At 41.7% G+C, this 26226-nt stretch overlaps 1 protein-coding gene across 5 annotated transcripts in view; it reads left to right on the top strand.

Moving 5' to 3' along the window:
* Positions 1–26226, top strand: part of LOC101170938 (RNA-binding motif, single-stranded-interacting protein 3) — a 365275-nt gene that overhangs the window by 323080 nt on the left and 15969 nt on the right. For all 5 annotated transcript variants that reach the window (XM_011480741.3, XM_011480740.3, XM_023959620.1 and 2 more), the window contains 3 exons: positions 1329–1425; positions 6001–6051; positions 20156–20266. In XM_011480741.3, the coding sequence (XP_011479043.1) occupies positions 1329–1425; positions 6001–6051; positions 20156–20266 (259 nt within the window). The remainder of the gene's footprint in view (positions 1–1328; positions 1426–6000; positions 6052–20155; positions 20267–26226) is intronic.

The following is a 26226-nucleotide window of genomic DNA, read 5'->3' as shown; positions in this document are numbered from 1 at the left end:
AAGTGACTCTAAAGTCACTTGATCTCTGCTCTTTAAAGAAAAAACATTTCAAACATGAAAGCACTTTAAACTGCCGAACCGTGGGGGGGGGGGGGTCCATGCAGCCTGAGTGCTGTTGTGATAAAAAATATTCAGAAAAAAACATTACTGTTCAACCATCTATGTTAAAGTCCCAGTCTGATCATCTTTTCATTTATTTTAAGGCGTTCCCACTGATCTTTTAATGTTGATGATGCCATTGTTTTTGCCAAAATCCAGAACCCTTTGTCGTTTCCTAGTTTCTGCAGAGCGGCAGGAGTTTATAAAGATACAATCACAACACAATCTGCATGTCGAAGGCGTCCAGTTTCCAGTTTAAATCAATGTACAGATGCAATCAGAGATTCTGAATCTGAACACGTGGCCGAGGACCAACATGGTCAGATCCTTCTCGTCCTGAACTTTGTGATATTTTTCCATCAAGACAACAAGAAAAAGATCCTCTAATTTAATTTTTTTTTTATTTTGTTCCCTCCTCGGACTAATGAGGGACAGCAAGTCGTCAAATTGGGTCACAGAGAGACAGAAGTACCGCTAAAAGCGCCGTCAATCTGACCCAGCTCCTGCTGGTGAATGGAGAGTCTCTGGATGATCTCATGAACCCAGACATGGAGACAGTCGATGCTTCCTTATACAATAAGGCTAAAAACTTTAGGCAGCTTTTCCTCCCATGTGTGGCGGCAGCGTCAAGTTTACGAAGACATTTTTAAACAAGTCTCGAGCAGCGAATTTGATGCGCATCGAAAGAGAATCAAGTTCTGTGCGAACGCAGCTTTAGAATGAGAAATTTGCCTCTGAGCTGTGGGTGGGACTGGAGCTACTCCGCTCTCCCGCTAGCTTACAGTCCCTTATGACTATATGACCATAAACCTAACATTAGTGGTGCACCAAAAATGGCGAGCAATATCAGAGCTGTTTGGATCCAGATTCCAGCTCAGATGAGGAAAACAAAGACGTTCATGGATCTATTTGTCTGTAGGTGGATGCATCTAAATACCTCTCAGCTCCACCTAGCAGATTTGCTATGCCACAAATATGAACTTTTTCAGACATTTGCTCTTGATTCACAAAGATTTGAACAAAGAAATACTCAGGAAATGCAGTTTTAAGTTCAATTTTCTTCATCTATGTCCTCCATCATCAGAAAAATGCTACTGGAACATGTTAAAAACACAACTTTCATTGCAGTGGCTCTGAAATTCAGGTTAAAAATGATTAATACATCCAAAACAGCGTTCTCTTTATCGGGTTTAAAAATCTGACTTGCTTTTGTTTTTCTGTCCTTTCAGTTTCTACTCTTCGCCTTACAGTCTCGCCACCAACCGCATGATAGCACAGACGTCCATCACGCCCTTCATCGCTGCTTCCCCCGTCTCCACATATCAGGTGGGCCAGAGTTTACCGTTGCAGACGTTTTCTCTCTGTCGCAGGAGGCGAGAGACGGCGCCGGCTGCAGAGCAGCGTGAGGTCCTCTCCACTCCCTCGTTGTTTCTCCAGCTGTGCTCGATGACATCTGTTTTGTGGGTGGCAAACACAACAGGCGTCATTAAAACCCACAAAAACAAGATTTAAAAAAAAGAAAAAGAAAAGGCTGGCAGCAAGGGGAGAAAAAGTCACCGTCAGCCATCAAAGTTTCTGGAAAGAAAAACTAATAGTTGACTCTCTTACGGATTTCTGATCTTTTTGAGCTTCAAATCTTTCTCCTTTCTTTTTATTTTTGCGCCTCCATTTTCTTTTCTGTATTTTCGGTGGAAGCTCTTTCATTCCAGGGTAAATTTTTCCACGTTCCTCACAGCTGTGATCTGTGAAGTAACGCATCCAAACACAACAGGAACGTGGAAATTGGCTCTTTGATATGTCGGCAGCGTCAACCTTTCTGTCACTGCACATTTCACACGACAGCCTTTGCTGAATGGAAACATCAAGAGGCTCTCCCGCTCCAATCCAATTGTTTACCTCCGACTCGGTTTGCTGCACACAGACAGACTGACAAGGACAGTGAGGAAAAGGAAAGAGATGAAGGATCGCTGGGAAAACAGTAGGAGACAGATGGAGGGAACGGGGAAGCTGGGCGAGGAGGAAGGATTGCTCAGCTGGCAGCGGCCACGAAGGCTCAGGTGGGTGGCAGGGGAGCGGCGCCGCTGAAGGTTGCTGCGCCCATCTTTGAGGCACGCCTGATTAAAACCCAGGTCCTGTACCTGCGGTGTGGGGAAAAGAGAGGGGAGGAAAGTGGGCCAGGGCACGTCTCTAATCCGCTCTCGGAAGGCTTCCCAAATTGATTTATCAAAAACAATGGCCAGGCTTTTGAGGAATATTAATCCTCACAGTTTCAATATCGGGCAGCTCCGCCGCCGCTTCCTGTGATATTGCCCTTCAGCCAGTTGCGGCGGGAAGGTGAGTCCTTCATCTTCTGCTGGAGAACAAAGAGATGCAGGAAAAGAAAAGGCATGTAGCAACATGCAACGTAGCAGACTTCTTTTTATGATGACAACATCATCTTCAGCAGGGATCGGCGCTTTGAGCAGCGGTTTTGATGGAGTTGATCTATCAAATTGGTAAATGACCCGTACGAAACCATCAGCTGTTCTCTGGGGTTCCTCTAAGCCGGCTCCCTGTGAGCTCCAGCAGCCTCTGGCTTCCTTTCCTGGAACCTTTGATGATCCACATGACAGGAGCCAGTTCAAACCACAACCAAGCCTTCAGGAGCGAGCGGCGGCCTGGTTTGCGTTATGGACGCTGGCCGTCTGAATCCGTGGCTGGCTGGTTGGACGGAGAGCTGGCTGCCTTTACTAACCAGCTAAGTGGCGGGCTGTTTGGCTTCACGTGTGACTGCTTCAGTGGAGTTCCAACTGGCAGATGGAGAGGCTGGGCGGCCGACTGACCAGCTTTTCTGACTTACTGTCTGATGGGCTGTTTTTGGAAAGCAATCAGGGCAGTTCATGAACATTTAGGAATTTTAGCTCCAGTTTCATGTAATTTTGTGAAAACACTTAAGCATTACTGCTTGTTATTGTTGTTTTATTATTTTACTATGATTACATTTACCACAAAGTTCATCAAGGTAGCCACCAGCAGCCTATTAGCTTCCAAAATGAACCTTTTTAAATAGGTAGATGGTGCAGTCAAGCCGGTGACCTCTGGGGTATTTAACAAAAGCAAGTCACTCCTTAAGGGGAAATTGTCCAACTTGCACAAAACATGAAATATTTGCTGGTTTATTCTTTAGAATTCTGATGAAAATAAAGTTTTCATACCACATCGCTCATTTCTATTTTACCTCAGAATAGCAAACATATGGGGGCGTGGCCTTTTGATGGAGGTGTGCACAGAAAGAGTCAGTCTTCTTCTTTAAAACTGGTTTTTTGTTTTGGTTTTTAAACCTTTTTGGACGATTTTGGAAAAGCCAAAAATTTTGTTTAATGCTTTTTGCCTGCATTTGCGCTTGAATAAATGAATAAATACTACTTCTCTATACACCATTTGTATGTTAAATATGTGGACTACGTTTCCTTTTTTTTTGTTTTTCTTTTTTTGTCGATTACCTCGTTTCCTTTTATTTATTGCCCTATGCATCGCTGCTTGCAGACCACCTGCACTGCCCCTGCAATTACAATCAACGGTTTTTAACCCGTCTTTTCTCCAAACTGTGGCTCAGTTTTTCTTTGAACTGGATGACAACAGCAAACCAGTGAGTTTATGTCACTCCTCAGTCTTCATAAAGCTAAATGGACTTGGAGATGAGACTTTTCCTATAATTAGTGAACTTTAAATGAGCTTTTTTTTCAATCATAACACTTTTTGTTAATCAAGACTTTTTCACTGAAACTGTAAGTCAAATTTCATATATTTTATTTTGAAAGTTTAACTTTTATTTCATTTTATAGCATTTACATTTCTGTCTGTCAACTGCTGATTGAGTATGGAAACTGGCCCCTCCCCCCTGGCATTCCAAAAATTGATTCTATTGGTCAGAATAACCATTCTGCCTTTTATTTTAGCAAATTCTTGGTAATCGTCTTTTTTATGATATATTTCTGTAGTTCAAGTTATCATAGTTATAAACTGACCAATCAGATGCCTCAGTAAAAGTAGGCGGAGCCTTCTGGCCCGCATGTCCATCATTAAAAATACTTGAATAATTTTATGTAGTGGTAGGACAGGACAGGAGTGAAAATCCACTCCTGTGTCATCCTCTAGTGTGGACTTCCAACAAGCCCATTCCTGATTGGATGGAGTGGTTGCCGTAGAAACTTCGGCATGCTTTCTGACAATGTCTGGCTCTAACATAGCGGTGTCCATTTCGTTCCAGTTCTCGCATAAAGTCAACGCTGTTAACCGCAGATGACTCATAACTTTATTAATAATCACGGCAAAAGTCTGAGTTGCTTCATTAAAGAAGTTTCCTTTTTTTTTTTTTTGATTTGATTTTGGATTTATTGATTTCTTTTGAGCATTGTAGTAAAAGCAATAAAGAATTGACATAGATTTGTCAAACTCATTACAGAAATTATAAAATGCATAGATTAAAAAAAAATAGAAAATAAAACAAAATAAAGACCCTTAAGTCACAAATGCTTAATTGAAAATAGTGATCATTAACTAAAGTCATGTAGATTTTGATTTATTGCTTGAAAAGGAGTGGGAAGATACTATTTTATATAACCCCACCCCTACTGAGTTCATTCATTTGATAGTTTTACATAGTTTTTGTAATCCGGTTTTCAGTATTTAAATCTCAAAGAAAAGTTTTTGAATCTTTAAATCGGCTCTTTGTTTTTCTAGAACAGGTTTGGGGAAAAGCTCCTGAGATCGGCATCAAAAGGAATTGGAGGCTTTTCTTTTAAGAAAACTCCAGTCTGGTCATTGGCGCCTAATCCTGCTAACAAATGAACAAACTGCGCTGAAAACACAAGACTGCTGCTCCCTTGGCGAAGGGAAAATAACCACATGATGGTCAGGCCGTATCGTAGAAAAAAAATTCTGGGATAGCCAGAGAGAACGTTCAGCTGGAAAAAACAAACACTGCTGGGTATGAACACGCAGACTTGGCTGCGCTTTATAGAATGTCCTCCCTGTTTAGGTGTGAATCCAAATCACGCATTTGTGTTGGCTCACAGGATTGATTGCTCTTAAAGCAGATTATTCCGTGTTTGTCTTTGTTTAATCTAATCGTTTTACCAGGATCTGTGGCCGGTCTGTGTGTTTGTCAACCACAAGCTGTCTAATTCCCCCCTCCAGCATATCAGGGAGCTGTGTTTGTTCATCAGGCTTCTCTCCAATTTCTTGATAATTGACACTGTCACCGTTTCAGCGCCTCTGACTTTCTCCTCTTTCATTTGGAATGTCCTTGGATGTCCCACTGTCTCTAACACTAAAATAGTTTTTTGTTAGTTCTGAGCTGTGATAATGTTCTGTTTTGCTAAGGAGGCTGCGACTCTTGACTTGATGCATAATGAATTTTGGCAAAAAGAAGAAAACGGGAGGAGGGCTTTCTGCCTCCACACTTTTTTTTTCTAATTCATTCATCTTCTTTGTCCCTTTCGTGGACACGGAGCTGCCGGAGCCTATCCCAGCCACTCATGGGCGAAGGCAGGGTACTGCGGGACAGGTCGCCAGTCTGACGCAGGGCCACAATCACACAGCCATGCACACACCCAGGGACAATTTAGAGTAATCAATCAACCTTTGAAGCACCGTTTTTGGACGGTGGCAGGAGGGCGGAGTCCCCGGAGAAAACCAACCCAAACTCCACACAGAAAGGACCCCCATTGGGGTTCTGTTTCAGGTCCCCCAGCCAATGAACAGTGAGACTGAGCTAACCCCTGCACCACCGTACAGCCTTCCTTTTCTAGTAGTTTGGCATAACTGCTTCTGAAAACCTTTCGTGTTTTAGTCCAATCATCACTTTTTAAAGTTAAATCCATTTCACAGGAATTTGACGACATGTCCTTTCCTCTCCAGGTCCAGAGTACGTCATGGATGCCTCATCAACAGTATGTTATGCAACCAACAGTAAGTACTTCTGTATTTACTTTGCATTTACTGCATTTACCTGGAGTCATGTGTGATATTCGTCAGTGTTTCTTCCATTCATCATTCGTCGATGGGACTTTACGTGAATTCGTAAATTCCCTTTACTTTGCATGAAAAATTAAGGTGGAATTTTACAGCCATTCAGCTGAGAAACACTCTAAAGATAAACTCTTTAATTTTGCGAATTTTTTTGTCATTTTGGATCATTTTACTGGCAATATAGATGTAAAAACTATCACTAAAAGTAAATAATATAGAAAATACATTTTATTTTGTTGTTTATATTCTTATTTATTCACAAACTGGAAAACATTTCACCAAGGTTAGTGCAGATCTTAAATCCATAGCAACTGTGGGGCAGCCTTCCTGTGAGACATCTCAACAGCTCACCTGTATGAGAATTGTGGAAACAAATTGGCATCAGTTCCTGACTTACTGTCTTTGTGTTGGGGATAATTAATATCCATGCATTATTAATTAAATCCCTGTCATTGTGCCACATTACGCGAATGTTTTCAGCTCCTTCTCTTCAAGATTCTCATGTGAGTAGAGCTGCTGCTTGTAACCCTTTGAGGCTCCGTTTAATAAACTCACAGGAAACACTCAACAAATGGCTGCTAGCAACATTGCAATCTGGCTGGTCTCATTAATGGTATCCTGCAGACAGGTCTATGTTCGCGCCTGCAGCAGCTGAAGCGCACAGAAGTGCCTTTTCTGGGCTCACTGGGACACTTATGCAACAACATTCCTGCTAAGACTACAGTGTAATGACTTAGTGGTGTTTTGATACTTTCACTGTGATCTAAAAATGTGAACGTTGAAACGTTTTCCCGTTTAAATCCTCAGTTACAGCTGCCTTTAGGGGTGAAAACTGGTCAAATCTTGACAAATCAAGGTTGCAGACCACTCAGTAAACCAGTGGTGACGGATGACGGGTCATAGTGAGCGCTTGTACAACATTTAAGAATAAGTAAAGGTGAAATTGGTACAACGCAGGCGTGTCATATGGATTCTTCATTTTTTCAACTCCCTCAAGTCCTATGGACTGTACAAGGAGTGCCTTTCTCATAAAACATGCACGCTCCTTACTGTTAGAAATTTAGAAAATAGACAGTCAGGATGTAGTTTGTGTGGACAGCCTACGGGCACTGACAAATCACACCTCGTACATCTCATTTGTATGTGGTCAGTAAGGTCAGGTAGCGTCCTTTTCAATTCCCGGAAGTACCAACCGTTTGAAAATTGATCATTAGATTAGATGACTTTATTTATCCCACGTAAGGGAAATTAATTTATCTATTATTTATTCATTTATCATGGAAAATAAATAATAATTGCGGTTTGTTTCCAGATGAAATTATACGACAACAAGTCTTTCATACATCGGAATAGGGCTGTAAAAGAAAAAAGCTTGAGCAAAATTCCCCAGATTTGCACCGCTTTGAGATTTGGCCCCATGTGTCATCCAACCTTGGGTACATGCACTGGTAGCGTGTGACCACTGTCCAGTGTGAACACTGTATGCTAAAAGCGGGTTCAAGTATGCCTGTGTGTGTACGTTGCCTTAAGAATACACCACGATACACTTACCACACGCAGGAGAATCAATCAATAAATACTTTATTGTCCCGTGAGGGAAATTTGTCTTGGGCTGAGGAGCCCACAGCTACAACATAAAAAAAACACAACAGTATAAACATGAACAATAAGACAACACTTGTAAGACTTAGAATCACAGTACGTGGAATGGTACGTTCCATTTCCATGGTACGAGCCTAAAAGGAAGTACGACACACCTGCACTCCCTTTAAGATGCAGCTGCCCCCCCACGGACCAGACAACAAAAACCTGCAGCACAGGTCAACCCGCTTATGGGTGCATGTGGCCAAAACATTTTATTTCACCATTATTTACATTTTTAATAGAATTCTGCTTAGAATTGGATGTTTAGTTCAGTAATAAAAAAAACACTTTATAATGTGAAACACTTGGACCGCATAAACCGTTTTACTAACCTGTAGCTGCCAACGATGCCACAAGCAGCCACTGAGCAACAGTTTAATAAAAGCGCGATGGGGTTGAAATAAAAGAATGAATTCTTACTCAATGAAATCGATTAAAGGCTGTGTTTGGAATCAATTCTAACACCCTGTAAGTGTTTCTGTTCTGCTGCTTTGGAGTTCTCACACTATTCACAAAGGTTTTAGTTTGCTGGAGGTTTTTTGTCGGCCCTGGAGCTCCTTTCGGTTTTTAAGGCGGAGTTTACCCCCCAGAACAAGAACCAGTAAAAAGCCTTAGACTTTATCAGGACGGCTGCAGACACCAATAACATTAACACAAAGTCGTCTTTATGAGTTTTAACAGCATTATTAGCCTAGCTGAAGAAGACAACAACTCGTGAATCGCTGGACTCCACAGCTGATGGTCCGGCACTCCATCAGTGGAGAAGAAGTCAACAAGCCATGCAGCCTCCCTGCTGGGGCCATTTACCACTCAGTCCTACCCATCTCCCTTCCCCTCCTGCTGTGGGACAGTGAACGTGTAATCTGGTCCCAGCATGCCACCATCCGCACACACAAATACAAACATGCGTGCAGAACCTCACTGCAGCTTTCCTCTTTGGCATATTTCCCTCCATTCTGTGTTTTCTTTGGTTCCAGGTTTTTGCTGCTTTTTTTCCCGTCCATGTATAGATTTATTTATGGATTATTAACTGAATAGAGAATATCCTCCCTTTTGTATTTTTGCTTTTGTGACATGGTCCCCTCCATGTGTTTTCATGAAAGTTCATGTTTGATGCTCTGTTTTGGTTCTGAGTTGCCATATGTGGGTTCCTGTCGAGCCGGCGTGGCGCCTGATGGTCATCCATCTTCCGGCCCCTCTGTCGTTGGACCTCTTGAGGAGTTTGGCAGGTGTCCCCAACCAGCAGCTCCACTGTGCTGCGGTCCACGTCCCGTCAGACGCCGGTGCCAGCAGCAGCTATGTGGTCATATCCGTCCCCATTGTTTCCCAGTCGCTCTTTCTCTCACCAACTGGCTGCTCGGCACCAAACCCGGCTGTCGCGGCCGTCTGTGGATCGTAGCTACCAATCTGTTGCTCTTTATGACCCACACTCGTATTGACTAGCAGCTACATGCACAGCAGACCACCCTTTACTCACACTCTGTCTGCCATCCGCTCACTGAATCCCATCAAATTAGCAGAGCATCCTAGCTTCAAATGCTTGGGGGGGGTGGCTCTCAAAACATAAAAAATCAATTGATTGTGCAGCAATTTGGCCGCTTCCCCCTCATGTTGTGTGTTAAACCAATGGAGCATTGTGCATTGGTGCTCCTGGTGTCCGGGCAATATGGAGGCAGCCAGGCGTGGGAGGGGAAGAGGTTACACTAAGGCGGGGCTTATTCTGTATGGGCACCTACACCCACGCCGCCTGTAAGACTGGCTTTAGCTGGCTGAACTTCGACAGACCCGCCCCCTTTATAGTCCTGTCATTTAGAAGTATTTTCATTCAATTATTATACAAATTTACTAAAATAAGGAAAAATCACATCACAATAAAGTCAAAACACAAATCAATAAAATACTGATGGAAAGTGAATTAAGCAAAGAGCTGCCAAATTCTACCGATAGAGTTCTCAGAAAAAACAATTTGATTAAAATAAACCAGTAAAAACTTTTAAAAGCTCTGCATCAATTAATTCTCTTTTTAAACGTTTTGCAGTCAAAAGTTACATGTTGTCAACAGCCTCACAGACAACTAACTTCGGCCAAATCTGAATTCTTCTCTTTTCCCTATGGCTTCTCCCTGCATTTCTTCCAAGCGCTGAGATATGCCCCATAATTAGCTCATTCTGCCCGTAGGAATCGAACATTGATGTCCTGCGGATCAGTCCTGCTCTTTACCAAGTGAGCCCAGCAAACAGGGGTTTATACGTGCGCCAAGGTCACTTAAAATTCAACTTCAAAGTTGACAACATACAGTATTTTTAGTCTAAAATGCTAGGCTTATTGTAATAATTAAAAAACTACACAATAAAGTACACAAATGTTTGTGATAGGACAGTGCATGACGTTTAGAACAATAGCTACTAATTTTGGCCTGGAATTATGCACCAAAGTCCCTTAAAAGTCATCTATGTCTAATATATTTTCAGTCAAAAATACAGTTTTTCTTTACTAATAACTCAAAAACTACACAGTAGGAGTACACACAATTTTGTGAGTAGTTAGTTTTGTTGTGTGCATTAATTTTATTGTTGTAGTAAAACATAACTAGAACAGTCAAAGCGTTTCATTACGAAAACAGAAAGCAGCGACCATGGCGTTTTATGCTCTGCTGTAAACCGTGTAATTGGGGAGCATAACACTTTAAAAGTGCGGCTGAACGAACAGAGTGGGCTCAGATCCCTCTGGCGGGAACCGCGGACCCGGCTGCAGGCGCCGTGGCAGGACGACTGGGTCGTCAGGGTCAGACGAGGTGTCTCGGTCTCGCTTCTGATCAAGGGCGCACGCGGGCCTCCATAAACGCTCCTGCGGGCCGGAGTGCTCCTCCCCCGAGGACCCGGCACACAGTGGGGCCAACCGACTACCCCTGGCTGCAGTGTGCAGACCGAGGCGTGGCTAAACGTGGGTGGGGTTAAATGCGCTGCGATGCTGTGACGAAAAATCACATACATTTGGTGTGCCTCAATGCCTTTGACTCCGCCCACGTTGAGGCACGCCTCGGTGTGCACAATGCAGCCAGGAGCTTCTCGGGCCGACAGAAGCTCGCCGGGAGAAGAATGAAAGAAAATAGAAAGTACACTCAGTGTACTCAAACATGTCATAGAGGATGTCCGATTGGCCGTTGTGCATGTCAATCAATTGACGTATTAAACAGTGAGGATTATGATTCTCTGATAGATTTTTTTTTAGATAGATTTTTATCTATTTGTTTATCTTTGATGACCCCGCGATCTAATGCCACATCCTTCGCAATCGATCGATGTAACTACAAACATAAATAATGTATAATAAACAAGCAATAAAGCAATAAAGCTTTTTTCACTTATGTTCCATTGTTTAGATTTTTTTTTTGGAGATCTAACTTGTGCAGGACAGCTTATAGAGAGGACATTCATAAAACATAAAATAGAGGCGTGTTTGCAATTTCCTTATTCATGATGCTGTGAGCAGATTGTTTAAAGTTGCAAAACTGCTACAAAACCGTTGTGCGGTCAGATGTGGGCTATCAGATCTGCAGAGCCGCTTTCTGGGTAAACACACGAGCAAAGCTGAAGAACTAAACACCCTAAATGAAAAGTACATGTGAGAAACTCACACACAGATGCTGCCTACGCACACATATTGTCAGAGTGCAGGAACTCGTTCCACATAATGGTAAATCTGACTGAGGAGCAGGTCATCAATCACTCACGCAGACTCTCAAATTTATTTTGCGCTGCCTGTGAGAGCCAGAGTTACTGCAGTAGCAGCCATGCGCAGCATTGCTGTCTTTCCCCATGACTTACCCTCCCTCCCTCCCTCCATCTTTTTTTTTTTCACTTGGAGCTGTTTGCACTGCAAGTGTGAATTTGCCAGCGTTCACTGGCCCTAACATACTGGGATGAATTATTGAATTCTTTTCTACTACCCCCTGGCCTGTTTTTTTTTATTTTTTCTGTCTGCCAAAAGCTTTGGTGCTTGCCGGGCTTTCCCAGAACCAAACCAGAACTATCTGTGCTGATGGGATGGTGTGAATCAGCACGCTGCTTGATAGCTATCTCACCACATGACATTAAAAAGGCTCTGCGGATTCAGAAGGAGAACAGAACGGATCGGACTGGCGAGGCAGAATTTGAGACGGGGCGGCGTTTGACCTTGCTCTCTCGCCGTTCCGGCCCTTTTGTCATCTGATCATTGTTTACTTTTGTCTCTTCGTTGTTTTTTGTGTGGCTGCTCCTTCTATCCATGCCTGGAAAACTTAACAGCCTCTGTGCCAGTGCCAGATGACTGAGTAACAGCTGTTTATTTTGTTTTATTGAAGTCTTTGACTTTCTGGTACTTCCTGTTTGGAACTCAGTCCAGTTTTCATACACAGTCAATGATGCTCATAGATAAAAGTTGTGTTAAAAAATTTAAATATAACATTTATTTTTAGATTTAACGTCTGTTGTGAATACGACTTTTTTTGTTTTGAGCACTAAATTTCCGCTGTTAAATTACGGTCAAAAGTCTGTCATGGTGTCACAGGCGTATACAACGAATCATGAAACAATGATTCAACAAAGTGTGCATGCACAGCAGGGTTACACACGTCTGAGATTTAAGACGCCACCGCATTTGGAGTACAAACAGAAACTGATGGACAGTTTATGTGTTTTATGTACAACTTTAGTATTTATACTGTGACCAACGTAGATCATGGGTTATAGTGATAAAATGACACCACATATAGAGATGTGTAGATAAAATTAAAACTAAACCACTCTCCCCATACGCCTACAAAAGATATTTAGAATATTAAAGAAAGAAGTGGGAGTAGACAATGTTCCTCAGTATGCGTGCACGCCATACTGAATCAGTGTTTTGTGACATATCTTCGACAGTAATTTATCAGGGCAAATTCTGTATTCCAGACAAAGAAAAGTTGTATTTACCACAGCCATGTTAAACACAAAACTAAATGAAGTATTTGCCATTAAACATACTTTTCATTTTGATATTTATCTTCCTCCATAGATGAAGACATCACGCTTCAAGTAAAAGCTTTACACACGTTAACAATATGAACAAAAGCATTTGAAAGGAGTTCCAGTAACAGACTGAAACAGGAAGTCATGGACAGATGAACACCTGACAGAAAAACGGGTGGTTCTAAGAGCTCAGTGACCATGTTGAAAGTTAGACAGGATGCCTCGCTCGAGATCAGAAAGTTCCAGAAATTTCCCCCTCTGTCTGTAAAACAGTCTACTGCTAGTGGTATTACTGTTAGGGGGGGGCATTTGGACCTGCAGCACCTCTGCCAAGAAGCCTAAGACCATATAAGGTTACAGAACATCGTCCACCAATGGAAGCTGCCTCTATGTTTGCCTCATAGAGAAGTTAGAAACTTTATTTAGAAGTAAACTAAGATCAAAACTTTTAAAACATTCATACTTTGTTTTTACAAACATGTAGAATTATTTGACCTTTAACCTGCTTGTTTTCCACTTGGTGGAGGTGGGTTAATGGTATGGGGCTTTTGGAACATTCACAGTGCTTCAGCTTGAAGGACATTTTGGTTAAAACATTTCTAAGTTTGTAGAAATACTTTAGCCTCGGAGGGAAAAGGAAGGCCATGTTGGAATGGTTCTGGTGTGACCAGAGTTTGATGGCCCGCACAGAGGCCTGACCTCATCGCCGCCAGTCATCGTCTTTGATATGAACGAGAGCAGATATAAGGGGATCCCGTCCCGGACGTATCGCCTAGAATCTGTATTTTGCCTCCTTAAATCCTATGCAGAACCAAACCGACACAAATTCCAAAGAAAATCTTGCAGAAATGGTTCCAGGAAGAGGAAAAGCTGTTATTTCAGCGATGCAAACTCCAAATGAAACTGTCTACAAACAATGTCACAAGTCTCACTGGTACAGATGAGCATTCAGACATTTCTGATACAGATGAAGCTCCGGGCTGGAATCCTATCGATTCCGTTTGATTTCAGTTTTTCTGTCACAACTTCTTCTTCTGTGCTGCATCGGCACGATGAAAGGTGCGGGTCCCTTTCTCAGCTTTCATTGGGTTTTAGATGGACTGCGTTGTTAATTGTGGGGAAACTCTGCAGATCTTTTAGCCCAAAGGAGGGATTTGTCCTGCAGATTAGAGTGAAAAGACTCAGGATGTTTGCTTCCTTTTCCGGGCTTTACCAAAAAGAAAAGAGCCTGAAGAAATCTGGTCAGAGCTGAGGTCAGCGAGGGGGTGGAAGTTTAAACACAGAACAACACCGTTACACTATAAATACCCACATCCAGTTTTATCCGAGGACACAGAGTCTTTATCTGTTACGGTTCACCTTTTTTCTTGAGTCCCAGTGGTCCCTGCTTCAACCTGTAGTTTGAGGGATCTGTGGCGTTCTTCTCTGTATTTTGTTACCACCCAGTCAACAGCAGATGTTCTTTCACGTGAGGCTGGACTTAACAAGATCACGCTGCCTCCTTTTTCTGTGTCTCTATAACCAAAGATGGAGGAATCGGTATGCGGCGAGGAGACGAAAACAGAATGACACAGAAAACTGCGCTGCGTCACAAAACCTCACGTAGACCCGGCGCCAAAGTTTCATGAGAGGCCCTGACGTGAAATCCCTGACTAATTTTGCAGAAAAGAGTAAAACCTAAAGAAGTGGAGGAATTCTCTTTGAGGAAAGCAATAAAAGCCAGTTTCAGCAGGACATTAGACGAGATTAGACGAAGTGGAGGTAAAGAAGGTGGAGGATTTGAGGGAGCTGAAGGTCAACAGTCCAACACAACGTGGAGAAAGGAAGGCAGCCGATTGAGAAAAGTGTCGGCCTGGATGTGGGACAAAAGAGTAAGAACGAAAGAGATAGTGGAAAGAATAAGTGAGGGTTTTTTTTTTTACTGAGAAAAGGCTAGAGGCAGAGCAGAAACGGTCAAGTTCTCCTTGAGAGGAAAGAGGATGGAATGAATTAGAGATGAATCCATGGGAAGGACAGATCATGTTAGATGTTTCAGAGATAAACCCAGATAAGCCTAATATCTTATGTGTTTCTTAAAGAGCTGCCAGACAGGAGGGATGTAAGAAAGCCCCCAAAATTTACAGATGTAGTGAAAAAGGAGATAATGTAATTTTCTGTGACGGAAAAGATGCAGAGGATGAGGTTAAGTGGAGGCGGATTTGCATTGAAAACCCTTGAAGGAACAAACTGAAAGGAAAAGATGGTATTTATTTTTTGTTTTTTTATTTTGCTGAAGAAGACCCATTGCGTTAACCAATCAGGGACTCAGCTTTAGCCCATGACGTGTTGACGATGCAATCAGCGGATGGAGTCCAAAACCAACATGGAGAAGAATCTGATTGTTCTCCTCCTGAACGCCATGATATTTTTTGCATTTGTATCAAAACGATTACAAAAAGTTCCTCTCATTTTATTCTCATTTTTATTTTTTCCCTCCTCTGACTAATGCGGGACACCAAGTCGTCAAACTCACCGTACTTGGAGAATCTCTGAATGATGTCATGAATCCAGACATGAAGACGTGATTACAGATGCTTCTCTACTAAATAAATTGAGCTGATGTCTCAGCATCATCCATGTCTTCCATGCATTGACTTTATATGAGATGCACAATACAGTCAATGCTTTCATGTACCGATGACGCTCAAACTGTTTAACAGTAGCTCCTCCCACCCACGGTGGGAGAGTCTTCTTCATGAACATGTCTATTGGACTAGCATGTCAAAAGAAAGGCAAAAGATGTGAATTCCTTGTGCGAATTTGGTGTAAATGCAGCATTAGAGATGAGGAAATTAGGCAGCGCGTAGTTTGGGTGGTCGTCCTCTGAGCATTTCCGTATCACGTGCACATCCCGTGCGTGCAGCTTCTGCGCACAGCCAGTAAGAAGCCAGCATGTTGCACACATAAAATATTGCTCATATGCGAATAAACTTTACATGGAAAAAGTGAGAAAAGATGTGGTGACATTCACAAAAAATCTGAACAGCTCAAAACCGAATTCACTTAAAGACCCGTCGGCCAAAGAAACACTTGTGAATTACGTTTATCACGCATGAATCATGAAAGACTGACTATTCATTCATGGAAAATGTGGAAAATGTGTAAATGTACGTAGTGGCTGTGTGACACGCCCTTCACTAATGACTAGAGAGTGGCATAAGGACAGCATCACCCGTACATGATAACTTCCATTAGCCTTACGAATACTTACTTACACTTACCACACGCGTGAGAATGGTACGTTCCATTTTCATGATGTACCTTGAGATGACATGAAGGAAACTGCAAGACTTGATCCTCGCCACGATCCTCCAAGGGACTGGACAACCCATACAGGTCTGCATGTTAAACCTGTGCCTTCCCAGCGTCACTGTAAATAACATTACTAGCATATTACAAAAAAGGGGCATCCAACAGCCTCCGTGGATCAGGCAGTCTCTTTGTGTGACGTTTATGTTCCACCTGTTTGACAGTTTTTATGTGGGATCAGAGAAGACCTAATTGCCATGAGCTGATGCTGATCAGTGTTTCACCAGTTTACCGGCTTTGTTTTATCCTCGTAATGAGAACTCGTTAACACACTGCCTCTTTTACAGGCTCTAAAAAACTCCTTGTTTATTGCACCCGTCCTCCGGTGGGTGAATGTACATCTTCAGTCTTTGAAGGTCAATAAAACCTCCCAAGTTGTGTGGACAGTCTGGTCAGCAGCAGCAGCAGCATCCAGGACGAGGCTCTTCTTGTCTTATTTACACAAAAGGATAAATCAAACACGCATTGTGTGATTATGTCTCATTTTCCATTCAGTAGAAAAACAGGCATGAGTACACACAACCCGCTCTGTTACAGACGACGCCTCACAAACGCACAAACAGAAATCGCTCAACTCTCCCGGACACACCTGTGAATGAAGCCTTCACCTGTCTGCGTTCTATTATGCAGGCTGGAACAGGCAGCCCACTGCTCTCTTTCTTTGTCTTTTTTGTCCCCCAAGCTTTCTCTCTAAGTCATTCTTGTACTTTTGCTCGTTCAGCTTTCCTGTCACCTGTCTTCCACATGACCTCCTTCACCTCTGTCCTTCATTCCTCTCCTGTCTTCCCTTTTCTCTCCTACAACCCATTTTGGAGTTTCAGTAAGTGACTTAGTTGACTTAGTTCTACTTCGTGGCACATCTGTCAACCTTTTCTTTGCCAAGTTTGACTCATTTTTCAAACATGGTACATAATTGTGAAGAACTACATGTCCAAAAGAAAGAAAATGATGGATTCAGTTAGTAAACTTTGTAGCTGCTTTTGTGTCCAATAAAAACAATTTAAACATAAAATATATATTTCACCCAGAAGGGTCACAACACAACACTTTGGATTTTGCAACACAACACAAAATAACACACTACAATTCATCACAACACTAAAAGAAAATGTACTTAGAAACACAACACTCTAACTCACAACAGAACACCATTTAAAAACAACACAATAACGCGCAACACGATAACTAACATCACAACACTTTAACTCACAACACGACACAATAACTCAAAACACAGCACAATACCTCACAACATAACTCAAAAAACAACACTTAAACTCATAACACAATAACTAACAACACAACACTTTGACTCACAACACAATAACTCAAAAATAACACAATTACTAACAACACACCACTTTAACTCACAACACAATAACTAACAACACAACACTTTAACTCACAGCACAATAACTCAAAAAACAACACAATTACTAACAACACAACACTTTAACTCACAGCACAATAACTCAAAAAAACAACACAATTACTAACAACACAACACTTTAACTCACAACACAACAAAATAACTCAAAACACAAAAATGGTTCTGCCCACAATTTAGATGTGAATTACTTAATAAACTCCTGTTGCTCTGCAGAAACTATGTCCTTAAAACGATTTATTTAAATTGACTGAAAACAACATCATCCCAATGAAAAGAATGCTTTTAAATATAGATCAAAAGGCGATTGCAGTGAGACTTTCAGTTCATGCTTCACATTTGGACAAGGAAATTCATAAGAAGACAGACATCAGGTGTGAGGAATGTTTGATGAAACGTCAAAATCTAATTAGCATCCAAACAGACGGCAAGAGAAATGAGGATTCTTCCAGCGGGCAGAAAAGGAAGAAACAAAAGCGTCAATGAACAGCAACACCACCTCAGGATGCTGGATCAATACACACTACTGTCTTTGGTCCATCACAGTCGTCGATATCTGCGGCTGATGCATCAGCTGGAGTGATGCTGGGAGGAACTGCCACCTCCCTCCTGGTTTACAGCAGAGCGTGTTTTCCCTAATGGGCGGAGGAGAAAGCTGGAAGCCTTTTTTTTTCAGGGCGCAGTGAAACATGAGCAAAAGTGATGAAACCATTGTTGCTCTTTCATCCTCTGTCATGATAGCTCCATTTCCGCAGCACTGAAGCCTTGGGAGGAAAGCGTTGAAAAACCACTCCTTTTCCTCTGTTATGCTGGCCTCCTTCCTGCATGTGTGTATATGTGTGTGCTGTAAGTGTGCATGTGGGTGTTTGTTGGCAGGCCCGCCACACACTGAGTGCAGGCTGACTGGCAGTGTACTCGCCTGCAATTCAACAGCTCGTGCTTGCGAGTGCATGCTTGTGCGCACCCCACTGGTGACTCTGTGTGGGCCTATTGGAGAACAAACTGTGCAGACATCGCCTGTCAGATTCGCTCTGCTTGTCTACACCCTGCATTCACAACGCAGCGCACCTCCTCTCTCCTCCCTCCTTCCTCCTCTGCTGTCTGGTTCCCTCAAAACACAATCTTCATGTGGAAGCTCTTGGAGTTCAAACTCAAAGAAGAGGGGGAAGACCCATCTGTGGACTCGACTCACAGCAGTAACTGCATTTCCGTTTACTATGAAATTGCACAAATTGTAATGGTAATAAATGTGCCTAATAGAAAACAAGACAATTTGGAAAAAAAAAACGTATCGAAAAAAAGTTGGAGGAGGTGGTTTTTGAAATTGACATTGACATTATATTTTCTAATTAAATGAGTCACGTGACCAACAAGCGGATGGCGATGTGCTACTTTGTAGGAACTGGCGTCCTTGGGCGCTGCACAGCGGGCGCCACCAGAGGTCCCACAGCATCACACAGCTCATCAAAAGTTGAGCGTGTCATGTGGAACAATCCTCTGTAAAACAATTTTGGGTAATGGTTTTACAGAGCATTGTTGGATCCAGAGCTGCTCTGTAAAATCTCCAACCACCATTTCCCAAAATGGGTCATCTGTAGCCACTCCCACGTGTCAGGAGCTTGCCGCTACACGGCCGGAAGAAGACGCCGACGTCTCCGTTGATTGATGATGATGGGCGCTAGTGCCGTGGCAGAAATTTAAATGGATCTGCTGTCAATCAAAGTATAATTCACATCCATCGGCATGTTTTTGAATGACTTATCTTGTGAGTTGGTCTGTGTTCATTCACATATTTAGGATTTAATGGAAACAGCGTAACTGCGAAATTTTGTTTTTTTTTACGTTTCTAGAATTTTTTTATAAAGTTTTGTGCATATGTGTCATGGAAATGAAGCTAGTGTCACTGGACACAAGTAATGTTGTTTAATATCGGCTATGTCCAAATTCCCTACCTACTCCCTAACTACTTAAAGACTGGATAATGCAGGACTATCTAGAGCCCTGGATTTTAAAAGCAATTTGGCCACCACGTTCACCACTTTTTTTTTTAAACAACAAACATGGCATCACCAATTTCACGTAGTAAAACCCTAAAAAAACAAAACACACATTTTCCAAAAACTATGTATGTATCCACTGTGTGCTGCTGCTATAAACCTGGATGGAGTATAGAAAATGTACGTTTTTTTCCCACAACAATCGTTTAAACATGCATTGTGGTCTAGTGAGCATCGATGCACACTGGTTTTTTGCTGAGACTTCTGGGAAATTTCTAGGGCACTGGATTTTATATTTAGAGCACTATGTGTAGTGAATAGTCAAAGTCATGTGACTTATTACTTTTTTCTATTTCTAATTTCCCATTGCAGTCATCTTTTGATCTATTGTAAGAATATATACATATATTATTATGATTATGCTGTTTTTAGCCAAAAGAAAAATCTTTTTTAAGTTATATTTTTCCCGTCTGCTCCTGATTCACAAAAGTTTGAATAAAGAAATACATTTTTAAACACCATTTTCTTTCTAAATGTCCTCCACTATGAGAAAAATGACACCAGAACATGTTAAAAGCATCATGTTCATGGCAGTGGGTCTTGATCCATTTATACGGCATAAAGGATATAATATGCTGACGATGCTGTTCTCTTTCTTCTTTATCTTCTTCCTTCAGGGTGCAGTGATCACGCCAGCAATGGACCCCTCCATGTCCATGCAGCCTGCCAGCATGATGGGCCCTCTCACCCAGCAGATGAACCATCTATCCCTGGGCACCACAGGAAGCGTGAGTCCTCCTGGTTGCTTTGAGCCTCATCTGAGCCAAAACTTTGGAGCTGACAAAAGAGAACGGCGATGCAAAAGGACAGCTTGAGTCATTAACGTGTGGTCAAAGCGGTGTGATTTACGAGCTGCAGGGATGACTTTGGTGGACGTTTTTACTTTTCACTCTCTGACAAAGAAACTCTTTCCTTCAAGCTGCGTAAATCGTCCACCCACTTCTCCTTCAGCTGCAAAAATAGAGTTTGCAGCTTTTACCGCAGTTGGCTTCAGTTTGATCATTCTTGAACGTTTGTGTAGATTTTCTTTTGATGAACTGACTTGTAGCATTTGTATGGGAGCACACCTGTGCTCCCAATTCAGGGAAAGTAGCTTTAATCACTCCGGCATGAACATCTGCTCCCTTTGCCCGGACCAATTGATCGTTCGTCGCTGAGCACAAGTCGCCCGCCTAGGGGCGCTAACTAACTTACTGAAACACACTCAAAAAACGATGACACTTCAATTAAAACAATTAGTTAATGGATTGAATCGGAAACTTTCCCTTAGTTTCAGCTTGTAAAAGCAATTTATTCTCATCGTCTCCACGTAAAATTCTTCTTTTTTTTGGCCCAAAAGATAAAACAGATGTGTGTCACGTCAACGTTTATCTGTAGAAATGATGATAAACACAATCAGAGTTCAATGACTCAAAAAGAGTTCTGGCCTTCGTTTTGTCTGCCTGTGTGGAAAAACAAACCTGCTGTTCCTCAGACCGTGCAGGACAAAAAGTTGAAGGTTAGCTCCAGGAAATCCTGGGTTAGGACCCGTGCAGGTGACATTAACTCATCTTGACGCCTCTGCCTGCACATTCCTGCAGAGAACCAGGAAGGCCTGTAGCATTTATTGTTTTAAAACAGCAGTTACAGGGATTTATGTGCATGAGGCTGTGCTGTCTGTCTGCCTCTAATTCCCGTTAGACTGCACACAATAATGTGAAGCATCTGTTTTCAGACCAAATTCCTTTTAATTTGATCTGGTTTGTTTTAAAATCCCAACAAGAAGGTTGTCTGAAGGAGTTTTACGGAGAATGCAAAAAGCAAAAATGTCAATGTTTGTTATAATTCAGTTCCGTCTAAAGGAGATGTGGACAATAAAAATGACTGATTAGTTTTAGTTTATTTAAACATTTACACATGAGGATAAGCCCCTTGAGATGCAGCATCTTCTTTTCAAAGGGGTCCTCTATATAGCAGACATTTTCTAAAGCAACCAAAAAAAGCAAAGAGAAAAAGGAAAAAATAAGAAGAAGAAAAACAAAAAAGCAGAAAAATAAAAAAGGAAGAAAAAATTTGAAAAAAGACAAAAATGAATCAAAAAAAGGAAAGAAAATAACACAAAACCTAGCGAAAAAAGGAAAAAAACCTAGCAGAATATAAATAATCTTAATGCAAACCTTTTATTCGGTTGAGTGGCTCTGATAGGAGGATAGCTCCTGCAGTTATTGATCATTGGTTAAAGAAGAAGGAACAACTTCACAAACATCCGTTATGATCAGTGGTCTGTGCTAACAAAAGTGTCAAACTCAAAATTTAAATTAATTTTCAGTTTAAATTATGACTCAATGTTTACTGAGAACTCTTTAATGATCTTTTTTGATGATCTCAACCTGAAATCAACAGATCCTTCTAAACAACAGTAATAATCATAAAATAAACCTAAAAAAACAAATTTTAATTTGAAATTTTCATTATTTCAACACTGGCTAAAATAATAAAAACTAATATTACAAAATTAAGTTTTTATGGCAGAAAGAAAAAACTGTAAGAATGTAATGATACTTGAAACTGGAACTGAAAATATATAAAATGGTTTGTACCCAAAATTATTTTTTAAAAAAAAACACTTTTCTAGAGCTTTTCTGGCTCTGCGGACATGTTTATTTAGGCCAAGAACTGCCACAATCTAATTTGTCCTAAAAGAAAAAATATCAAAATATCCTTTAGCAGCAATAAAAACTGAGACGTATTTAAGCTCAGTTTTCTCTTAGTGAGTAATAGTTACAACATTAAACCTTAAATAGACAAAAATTCTGCTCTTTCTACAGATTTTCTGGTTACATTTTTAATTGACAACATTTTTCTACAGACCAAGAACAGCCAGATTCTTGTTAGAATAATCCCACTTCTGTGCTTCTGACAGGCTTTAATGGCTGAAAACATCGGCAATGCATTGTGGGATTTGTAGTGCATGTTATCTGATAGGGATCAGGTGCTTTGAGTTACACATTTCTGTGCTAACAAATTCAATTTACTCAATAAAATCTAATGAAGTAACGTATTTTACACTTTAACTAAAGTAGATTTATAATTTAAAAAAACAGTTGTTTCCTAATTTTAAAGGACTGTATTTGTCCAGTTACTTTTTTTTAATGCACACATTTTTTCTCTTCATTCTAAGGAATGATGATAGCATCTTCCTAATGTTGGAATCAGAAGATAATTGCGTAAAACGGTCGTTGTCATCATCGGGCTTCAGCATTTACACCAAAACCCCTTCAGTTGGATCTGTTAATCATTATATTGGCCATAATTAGAAAATGAAGACAATCTGACCTAAATAGAAAGATCTGGATGTAATTGGATCACAAGGACGTGTGGTAAATTGGATGATATCAATCCAACTGTTTTCTTGCTTCTCCTGCAGCCACTACAGACAGTTCTAGTTGGGACCTGAACTAAACCAAAGCCAGTAACATTGTTGGATACTTTTTTACCACAAAAAATATTTTGGAGGAACTGACACTATTTCACGGTGTTGCAGAATGAGCTCAGCCACAGAGCTGCCATGTCCTTTATTTCAAACACCAGCAGGTTCTGAGGGAGCACATTATTCCCCCCTGATGTTCCATATTATACACATTTCTTTTGCAGCTTATCAGTCTTAACAGCCCCCTCTTTTCTCCTCACCCACTAATTTCTCTTCCTTTCTTCGTCTGTCTGTTGCCGTCACTCTGTAAATCAGAGGTCAAATCTCCCACTCCATCAGGTTTCCCTTATTCCTGTACAGATGCTGCCCTGAGACCATCACCCCCCCCCCCCCCCCCCCTCCCCCTTGTTTTTAAGAATAAAGCCGACTTAGAGGTGTCACAGTTCTGTAGCTTGACTTCCTGCCCCAACCCCGCTGCCTGGGGGCAGGCAGACAGACAGCTTTGCTCCGGCAGCATGTTTGATCTCTCTGTGCGTCGCTGCCATTGAAACAGTGCTGCATTGTACAGTTACCCATGTGTTTTCAGGTGAGCTGTCAGCGACTGTGATGCCACGCCGGCTCTGTCAGGAATGCCCCTCCGCCTAATCTGCCCCAGCTGTGCTAACAGCCGGGATTAGAGGGAGGCTAATCTACGATGATGGCTTTTGATGTTTGATGGGTCGTATTAGAGAAGATCCACTTTCTCTGCTTTTTGGGGTTCTCTGTCTGCCCGCCTAGCTGTCCTGAGGCAACGTGCTGTTGACCTTCCCGCGGTTGAGATCCTCACCCGGCACGCCACCCTTAATCATGGGTGGGAGTTGAGAGGTGTTTCCTGTGAAGCCGAGTCTTAAGCCAGATGTGAAAGCCCTTTCATTCTGCCTGATTGGAAAACTCTGTTGAAAAGTGACTTTAAAAGCAGGACCTCCGACTCTCCGTGTAATAAACTCGAGCTGACACCACAGATAGCTCTGGCTGCGCACATGTGGTGTTTTTGCTCTTTCCCTTCTGGTCATGTGACTTCATCTCGGCCGCAGAGCGGCACCTGCGGAGAGTCAACAGCTTCGCCTGCTGCAGGACGAGCCGCGCCTCAGAATAATTTTGGCTGTTCCAGGCCTGTTTGTGCATGGCTGCGGTTCCCCCTTTGCCTCCAGATGTTCCCCGTCTGGCCGGGCTGCGGCGCTGCTGTGGTGACCCTCGCCTTTCCCAGAATCTGGTGTTTTTCCGTCACGTTTTCAGCTCAGAGGTTAGGCTTTAAATAAGAATGGAAAGGGAGAACTTCTACCAGAAAAGACTCTCACCTCCTGATTGCCACTGTTTTCAGAAACATTGTTGGAGCTGGTCTGGTTTAGCTGTGCGTCTGTTTGTCTTAAACGCTTAATTTCAGAATGCTAAAGAACCTCAGGCGTGGTGTTTGTGGACGGCGGGCATAAACACGGCAGCCGTTCTTCTTGTTGATTTATGTTGCTCCGTTTTTTTGCATATTGCACAGTTACTGATTTATTCACCATCCCTGAACTCTCACCACTTAACAGAAGTCTATCTGTCACGCACCGCGGGTCTGAGAGCGGCTGTGCGGAAATCCTCACGGCCCTGTCGTCGTTTGTGCGTTTTGAGGCGCGCACGCCAACGACTACTACTCGTGTGTGCGTGTGCAACATGTTGTTTGACATGACAAGAGGTGACCTTCCCTCTGTGCTCTCCGTCATACTGCTGTCAGTGCAAGTTGAACCCAAGTCTCTGTTGTCACGGCGACAAAGGTGACTGACAGTCTCTGTCGTCCCTGAAAGACAGATTGGTGTGACGGCTTTCCCGCTCTTATCTGAGCGGTTCTGCTCGCTCAGCTGCTGGGAAACCTTAGGGACGGTGTGTTGTTCACGCGTGACTTTTACGTGGAGGTGAGCTGCACAAGCACAGAAGAAAAAAAACTGGACTGGACTAACCAAACAGGAAGTGGTTCCAAGAAGCCAGAATCCCAGAGACTTCTACAGAGAAATAAACAGCTATTGGTCAGAACAAACATTCTGACCCTGATACTTTTTTTTAACATACAACACAATATTTTTTCTGTAGTTCAAGTTATAAACTTACAAATCTGATACCTCAAAAAGTAAGTGGAGCCTGCTAGCCCTCCCATCCAATGCACAACATGTTTGATTGACAGATGGGGTGTGACCTTCCAACAATCTCACTTCTGATAGGTGAGAGTGGTTGCCATAGCAATGATGACTTAAGTCATCTGGCTCCAACATGGTGGCATCCGTATTGTGAAGAAAAAATTTTGTGTAATTTTGTTGAAGTTCTAGTAAACAGACTATGGGTTAAAAAATAGGAACTTTTTATCAGTTTTAGATTAAAAATTCGTTTTGTATCTGAGGGTTCAACTTTGGCAGTCTAGCTGTTTTTTTAGTAAATTTGTTTAGTAAAATAACAACACTCTCCTTTGTGTTGTGTTCAGAATGTGTTCACGTTCTACGGTGGCCTTGAAGTCCAAATCACATCAATAAATCACTCGTCACAAAAACGTTTTAAAGTTCACACCAATTAAATAAGCGAAATAAATGTTAAAAAGCAGCATTACATTTTAGAAAACAAAACAAAACTTCAGAAACCAAAATGTAAAAAACAGAAATGAAAAAACATTTTGGAAAACAAAATTAATTTTCAGAAAACAAAATGAAATGTTTGAAAAACGAAACACAATGAGAAACCGGAAAAGGTAGGAACTGAGGGACATCGCTGATTGGATGATGATGTTTGTCCCAATCAGCGATGTCTATTAGTACCTGCCTTTTCAGGTTTGTCATTGTGTTTAGTTTTTCAAACATTTCACTTGGTTTTATTTTTTTCTTTGGGATCATTCCATTTTGTTTTCTGGAAATTAATTTTGTTTTCTAAAATGTTTTGAATATTTTTCAGTATTCCATTTTGTTTTTTTGTTTTAATTAATTTGTCTTCTGAAGTGTTTTCTTTTTTACGTTTTGGTTTTTCTGAAATCTTATTTTGTTTTCTAAAATGTAAAGCCACTTTTTAACATTTGCTTTGTTTTTATTTTTTTTGTGGTCGTGATCCTTAAAATATTTTTGTATTGAGTGATTTGTTGATTGATTAGCACCGGCCACCGTAACTCTCCATAAATCTCTCCGTAAATCTCCATAAAGCTTCAATCATGATCAAAACTTTTTTTTCGTTCTATAATCCTACATTTATTTTTCTGTGAAGGTATGAGCTCTGAGAATTTAC

This window comes from Oryzias latipes, chromosome 11 (assembly GCF_002234675.1).
Source record: "Oryzias latipes chromosome 11, ASM223467v1".
In the NCBI taxonomy this organism is placed as follows: domain Eukaryota; kingdom Metazoa; phylum Chordata; class Actinopteri; order Beloniformes; family Adrianichthyidae; genus Oryzias; species Oryzias latipes.
The sequence above is the reverse complement of the archived record's forward strand: the minus strand, read 5'-3'. Positions and strand labels throughout refer to the sequence as shown.